This window comes from Arachis hypogaea, chromosome 2, assembly GCF_003086295.3.
Source record: "Arachis hypogaea cultivar Tifrunner chromosome 2, arahy.Tifrunner.gnm2.J5K5, whole genome shotgun sequence".
Taxonomy (NCBI): Eukaryota; Viridiplantae; Streptophyta; class Magnoliopsida; order Fabales; family Fabaceae; genus Arachis; species Arachis hypogaea.
Window position 1 is genome coordinate 7,686,153 of NC_092037.1, and position 7,736 is coordinate 7,693,888.

The following is a 7,736-nucleotide window of genomic DNA, read 5'->3' on the forward strand; positions in this document are numbered from 1 at the left end:
ATTATTAGTTACCTAGTATATAACCCATAAAATAAATACGGGTGTATAACTTTATGTAGAGACGTTTTCTTAAGTTCCGCTTCATCAAAAACAGTTTGCTTAATTACATACATATCTCCAGGTTCTACCTTTACTTCTTTTGTTCATCTCTGAGTGCTGACAAACCAAAGTGTATTATTCAGAAAATTTAAAAGCCGATATCAATAATAATAACAGCAACAAAAGCATGTAAAAGAAATTTATTTATGAACATAAAAACGCCTCATTCATAGCAAAATCTAACGTGCATTGCAGTTGAATGGTGCAACTAACTCAAAAAGAGCCTAAAGAGGAGAAAAAGGAACGTGACTTCCTCAGAAGGACAAACGGCATGTACTTTAGTTTTGTGTCTTTGAGAGAATAGAATCACCATAACTAACTAATAACTGACTAAAACTAACTCAGGCAGGTTAAATAGTTTGTCTCCCTTTTAAAAACTAACACACACACAGCTCTTGATGCTCCATGGCCCCTCCCATATATATTTCATTCAAGATCAGATTAGTCTTTTCCATTGATCAATCTTTGATCTTTGACCTTTCTACACACCTTGTTGAAGTTGAACAGAGGCATCGGGTTGATTATCCAATGGCATGTATTGGGCCATAATTGCTCTTATCTCAGAATCCATATATCTCTGCACAAAATTGTTTTTATTTTAGTACATAGAACTGAGTCTGATGACGTTGGAATTTTCATCAAAGTATCATCATATTCATACCTGGATTCTGTACTTGTAAAATGCATATCCCACTAAACCAACAATAGCTATGACCAGAAAAATAACCCAAATGATAAAGCCTCCACTGTTCACTGAAGCCGTATATTTGCCTGCAGTTAATTAAACAAAGTGATAGGATTATACAATCTCAAAAAATCTCCACAACTGTGAAAGGAGATTAGAGTTTGAGAAACTTAAAAGGCCTCACCTATACACATATCATTGTCTCGCATATAGTACAAACCGCTATTGCATTTGCATTCATAACTTCCCCAGGTGTTCTTGCAATTGCACTCTGGGCACTGGCAGGCCAATTTCTCCTTGCACTCGTCGATATCTGCACCGAAATGGAAAATCTTATATCAGGATTTGAAGCACTATTAACTATTATTCATAACACATTCAAATTGAAAAACTCGGGAGAATAGCTCAGCAAAATGTATGTTAGGATAGCACCAAGCATACCTTCACAGGAGTGGACTCCATCACCCCTGAATCCAGGAGGGCACTTGCAACCTTTTGTGTGGTCATCCTGCATAATCAATTATGATATTTAGAATATAATTAACTAAGCAATGAAACAATATAATTAACTATCATACTTAGTACTTACAATGCAAGCAGAGTAAACCCTCCCTTCTTGGGCTCCCTTCCAACAACCTCCATTGTTCACTGCACACCTCAAGCGTGCCGTTGCTGTTAAGAAATTCGCAAACAAGAAGGTTACTTAAACTACTTTCGACTCTTTCTTGATTAGACTATAGTATGGGACGAAAGTAACTCTAAGGACTAATAAAAATTACCTTCACAATGAGTATATCCGTCACCAACAAATTTCACATTTTGCACAACAGGGCACTCACACACTCTTCCTCTGAAAGTGTCCTATACTTGGTGGGGAAAAAAAGATGATAATTAAAACAAGAAGAGAAAATCCCCCATATATGTATTTAAAGCTATAGTGATTACCCTGCATGCAGTAATGTTAGCAGATTTGTCCTGCCAACAACCCCCATTGTTTACGAGGCACTCATTTGTTTCCATGTCTGCAAACAAAGATTAAACCAAAGGTGCTTATTTCCAAGAGGAGGAGGTTTGATTTGATAAGCAGGTTGATAAATAAAAGAAGATAGTAAAGGAAAAAGGACCTGGAGTTAAGCAAATCGATGGCTCAGTGGTTTCTTTGAAAGCAGAACAGATGGCCTTGAGTACTGCTTCTCTTGACAACTTGCCTAAAACAAAGTTAAGAACTAAAGATGATACTCATACATAGAGAAAAATTTGAATATGCATTAACAATTTTCATCATATATACCTCTATACTGTCTGTTGTTTATGATGAGAGTAGGCAGAATAGTAACATCACCGCGAGTGCCTTTCCCAATCTGATGTGAAATTTGCATCACCAAATCAAATTAACAAAGCTATGGTCTATATACATGTCTACATACTATTTGAGGCACCAACCTGTGCATCCTGTTCCTTCTTAAGAACTGGATTCTCAGCATCCAGATTAGGATCTCCAACACAATCTCTTATCTTCTTCACATCAACACCTGTTTAGTAATGAAATGAGGCAGGATGAAAGGCAATGGAAAAAACAAGAGAGAGAGTATCATACACTTACCAAGAGATGCAATCACTTGATCCGAGCATTCCTGAGTGTACCTATTCTCTCGCATAGGGCAGCGAATGGCGAAGTCCGTGACATAGTCCCACCATTGCCAAGGCTTCTTGCTCTCATTAGCTACTTTAAAGAAACAAGCCTGGCGGAGGTTTTGAATGACGACATCTCGGCCGTCGTAGCCTCGGGAAAAGTCCTGGTCAGGGTCAGGGGCGCAGTACCTGCCATTGTTGATGCACTGAGCCTTACACTGTTTGCTGAGGATGAATGCCTGAGGGCAGTACCAAGTGATGAAGTGAGGTGTGAATTGAGTGAAGCCTTTCTGCTCAAGTAACTGCGCTGCACCTTTGAAGCTTGAAACGAAGCTGAGTTGAGCGTCACATTTCGCTCCGCACTCGTCGTTGCTGTTTGTCCAAAACTCATACTCAACTCTGTCGTCTGGATGCGGAAGAGCCTCCCTCCAATCAAGATTCACGTTCACCATATCGCCGCTCGCCAGAGCCGCCTTGATGCTGTCCCCGAGCCCCTTGCTCACCAGCGCCGACGGGATGTTAATCTTCTCGATGTAGCCGTCATCGTTTGCTCCGGTCCCTTCCTCCGGCGTGTCCATCGTTATCAGCGGCTCTATCCTGTCATCCGCCACCAGAATCGCCGCTGCTCCGCCCTTCTGTGCGTTCCATGCCTTTAACGTGAAGTAGCACTCTGCCACAAGCATTATCTAAATCTTATTTCTCATTCGCAATAATGCAAATACTAATTCCAACAAAATAAATGAATACCTCCACGATCAACAAGAAGGAAGGTCGGGAATCCACCAGGCCTAGAAGCGAAGAGAGAGGCGTCGGCGCCTTCGAATCGGTTGCATCCGTTCTGATTGGCCTTTGGATAAACCACAGCACCGATCATGGCACCTCCGTACTTCGGTACACCGAAGTTTCCAATTGCGCATTCGTAGATACCTCTGAGTGATCTGGGAGACGTGATCTTCAGATTGTTCTTCTCCACCACGAACCTTGCCACCACGTGATGCTGCCATAGCAGAGCCAGAATCCAAACACACCACACAACAGTTACCTTTATTCTCATTGTTAATTACAAGTGATATTTTTGGGTTCAGTAATACTCCAATCGGTTAATGAAAATGGAAATGGAATGGAACAAGGTTGTTATTTGTGGTTAGTGATGCTGATGCTTAGGGGATCGAAAGAAATGGACAATGGGGGGTGGACGTGGAGTGTAATACTCAAATCTGTTATGTGAATCTGACTCTGCATGCATTCTTACTTGCTTGTGCCGTGTTTGTTACATTCAATTCAACGCTACTACCAAAAATACGGGTACTTGCACTTAACACCCTTCAATCTTTTGTTTTATACATATTACTCCCTAAATTTAAAAAATAAAATGTACAGATTGATAAAATCAGGCAACAGCATCATAAACGTAGAAGCTTTAAAATACAGCAAAATACGTCTCTTATTCTTCTCACGGCCACACCTTCCATAGAAGCCTTTAAACTATTTCTATTGATTGGTTTCTCAATTTTATAATTAACTATCTTCCTTAGTCTTTCACTTCATTACAAGACATGTTAACCATAATGCTAATGCTAATGGATAAATAGAAGAGCAATAGTATATTTCGCAATTCGTAATCAACATATACAATGACACTTTGGATTAATTTTATCATGAATCAATAATGTTTGGACTAATTCTATTATGAATCAATAATACTAGTACACTTTTTTTTTAGAAGATAGGTTTTGCATTTTTGCTCATGGATAAGAGAAAATCAAAGTCATGAACATTAAACTCTTTGTGACATTGATTTGATTGCACAGAAATGGAAAGCCTTAGGTTCCAATGTTAATGTTTGAGAAAACACAATTTCAAAAAAAATATATTAGGAAAAAATACGCATTCTAGTAAGTAGCATTATTGACAATATCACTAATAAATAAGACATGTAAGGAAGGACAACAATGCCATCTGAAACTAAAACTAAAGATGATCTTAATTTCATTCAGTAGTCAGTAGCAAATGGTATGTTTGATTTAACGGTGCTGCCTAACTCTTGCTCATGTTACCAAGTGAAATATTCTTCTACGTACAAAACCACGTTTATATATGCACGTCTTTGTCTCTGAGTCTTTCTATATGATACAACTCTCCCTCTCTGTCTCTCGTAAGCAACACTTCCATCACTATACAAGTTAAAAACATCATTCTCGCTTATCTTCCTCAATATCTTCTCGATCTGTGACAATAGAACCTTTCACGTCCCCACTCATCTTTGCTACGCCGCTTGTCAGAGAGATACCCTCCTCGTCAAAGTCATCTCCTTCCATGTATGCATATCTACAAAGTACAAATGACATGATTATATTAATGATCCAGGGGACGGAACCTCATCGGTTAACAAGGCAAGTCAAGCAATGCAACATCAAGATTCTCATTTAAACAAATTCTAAAAGGTAATATAGCACTAGTATGAGTCATCACTATTCTACAATGTCAAGGAAAGGGCATGATGAGAAGATTACCTAGTGGGGTTACGAGAAGGAGCCCAAAGGATGCATATAACGAGCAATAGAGCATAAGAAAGCAAAGACCAGAAAGCTGGAATGACCCAAGCTATTTGCCACAGCTCGCTCAGAGGATCAGTTGCATTGTAGTATAGCTGATTCAAGTTCAATCAGTATCAAAGCAGAAACTATATAACAGAGTAAAAAGAGTAAACACTATAGAGTACCTCAAAGCCAATCCATGCAATAGAGAGCAAGACAGAGACGGCAAGCGTATTTGTGAATTTTCTGTAGAGGTCCAGCTTAGCCAAGTTTCTCCTCATCTACAACCATTCAATCCAAACCAAACCAAATCTCAAAATGGAATAATCAATCATGGATTACTACCAATTAACAATACAGTAGTCCGCCAACTTCAACCAAAATTTTTAAAGTTATTGTTTAAACCCTCAATCATAAAATTTTAATCCTAAATCCTAAATTATAAACCTAAATACTAACATTAACTAAAAGTTAGTTACCTATAACCATAACCAATTAATTACCTGCAGCTTCTCGAGGGTGCTGGACAAAGAAGAGAAGATCCAGAGAATGAAGCAGGAATCGAGGCAAACAACAGGGAGCACAAGAAGAAGCTTAGCATTGCCGGAAAAGTCGTTAATGTTGCCCAAATGCTCGACAAGGAGGAGGGCCTCGGAGGCCACAAAGTAGAGTACAGCAAGAAGCATCATCCTGGACTTGGAGCTCATCCCACTGCCTCCAATGGTGGGCCTCACCACACCATATCCCATGGACACAACCAGCAGCAGAAGCCGCGACACCGTCTTCTTCACCGTGCTCAAGCTTACGGCCCACACCGTAATCCCCATGGGCCTGCTCCCGGTGGCATTCAAATTGGCATACTCGAAGTACCAAACCGCCATCTCGCACATCCCCAAAGCAATCACCGCCGTGATATGATAATGCAAATGGATGATATCCTTCCACAGTTGCACGAATCTCGCGAACCAAACCATCCCCATCACAAGATACGCCAGCGACATTAACCCGTAGAATCGCATCAGAGGGATCATTTTGCCCGGTAAATAACCGTTAGGGTTCCGCCACACGGTTCTGCCGGAGATGATGGTGCCTTGCAGCTCCGGATCGCAGAACATGAAGTAGAGGTAGTACATTCCCGTGGCGTTGACGGTAACGGTTTGTGTCTCCATGGCGGTATGCTCCTCGGTGCCCTGGAAGAAGGTCTTGATGCGCCTCGGGAACTCCGGGTTGTCGGGATTCTTCTCGATGATGACCTCGCCGAGGTTGCAGAGGTGGCTATCGGAAAGCTCCTTGGTGCAGCAGATAAGCTCCGATTTGAGGTGGGACCCGCCGATGCGGAGGCGATCCTTCACTTCCAGGACGATAGCCTCCACCAGGCCCGTGTTCTGCTGCATGTCGCCGTGCTTCGCGGCGGAGAATTTGGGGCGCGTGAAGACCACGCTCTCGAACTTTATGAAGGATTGGGAGGCGGAGGAGGAGGCGAAGAGGGCCTCGCTGCCGCCGTGGAAGAAGAATGCATTGGAGCGGTGGGTGAAGGGCTCCTTCGAGTACTCGTGGATGGAGCCATTCACATTCGATTGCTGTGCGATCAGAATAATCAGAATCAGAATCGGAATCAGATTTCCATAGCAACGGTTATGGTGGGTGCGACTCACAAACTGAAAACCCATCATCAATCAGCTCTATACTCTTTTATGAGATTCAATTGATGGATTCAATTATGCCTCCTCCACGGCCACCACCACCACGACGGCGTAACTGAGGTTAGTACAAGCAAGTGGGTATGAAGCGTTACTAACTTAGTTTAATTCAATTTGTTGATGATGTTTAATTAATGAAGGACAAGTCACAAATCACTCACGAGTAACAAGTGAGGGCTAACTGCTAAGATAAGAAATAGTTTAGGGATTTAGTTAAGGTGCAACATAGAGAAATGTTTGTAGGTAAAACCAGAGATCTAGAACCTTACTAGTTACTACTCTTCTACACTCAGTCGCTAATAACAAGAGAAGAGGCAGAATGAAAAAACTTTGCGTAGTTCATGTCTTCATGATCATCTTTTTTTTGGACATGGCAAGCTAATGATCATTTCCCTATAATCTTTTCCTTTTGGTCTGAAAAGGATATGTTTTATGGATGATGCTTGCTATTTGGGGCTAAGCCCGAACTCTATTGTATCTGGCATATTCAACTTTTTTGGGCTTTACTACATAGATTTTACTACAAGAGCAAAAATAAAAATGTAAACTTTTCCATGACCCAAAATAAATAAAAATTTCATCCTTTTCGGTGGCTATACAGCAGGAGGAAAAAGGCCTTGAGAGCATTTTCAAGGTGAGTTCATTTATTTCTTTTGATTATCATCAGTGACTAGTGAGGTTACATTGTCAATTGTTTCTAGTAGAGACTTCACTTGTTTTATCCATTGTTTACTTAATTTGCTAATCTTCATATGTATGAATTATGATTCTGAATTACTTGAATCACTTTTCTATATGTTTCAAGTTAGCCTTGTGTTTCTGATTAATAATTATGTTAATAAAAAAATTCAAAAACTGAAATGGCTTTGATTTATGGATTGGAATCAACCAACTTGCTCTAAAAGTCAGCTTCGTTATATTTTTTTTGGGTGACTTAAACTAAATAAAAAAAAACAAGAAAAACAAAAAAACTACTAAAATAAAAAAAAGTCTCATTTAAGATTATTTTTAAATTTCTCTAAAAAAAAGAAACTCTACATGATGAAATTGTAATCTCATCGCTATTTTTGCTATAGTATTTGT

General features: G+C 40.1%; 2 protein-coding genes across 2 annotated transcripts; both read right to left on the reverse strand.

The window, feature by feature from the left end:
* Positions 1–223: 223 nt before the first annotated feature.
* Positions 224–3,610, reverse strand: LOC112735667 (vacuolar-sorting receptor 1). The gene is made up of 12 exons (XM_025785197.3): positions 3,164–3,610; positions 2,388–3,086; positions 2,228–2,316; positions 2,076–2,145; positions 1,909–1,992; positions 1,730–1,806; positions 1,564–1,645; positions 1,374–1,456; positions 1,226–1,292; positions 969–1,097; positions 761–870; positions 224–676 (listed from the first exon to the last, which is right to left on the reverse strand). The coding sequence occupies exons 1-12, from the start codon at positions 3,468–3,470 to the stop codon at positions 581–583; spliced, it is 1,893 nt and encodes a 630-aa protein (XP_025640982.1). The 5' UTR covers positions 3,471–3,610; the 3' UTR covers positions 224–580.
* A 766-nt stretch (positions 3,611–4,376) lies between these two features.
* LOC112735677 (uncharacterized) lies at positions 4,377–7,474 on the reverse strand. Its single transcript, XM_025785203.2, has 4 exons — positions 5,457–7,474; positions 5,139–5,234; positions 4,930–5,066; positions 4,377–4,744 (listed from the first exon to the last, which is right to left on the reverse strand). The coding sequence occupies exons 1-4, from the start codon at positions 6,624–6,626 to the stop codon at positions 4,609–4,611; spliced, it is 1,539 nt and encodes a 512-aa protein (XP_025640988.1). The 5' UTR covers positions 6,627–7,474; the 3' UTR covers positions 4,377–4,608.
* Between the last annotated feature and the right edge of the window lie 262 nt (positions 7,475–7,736).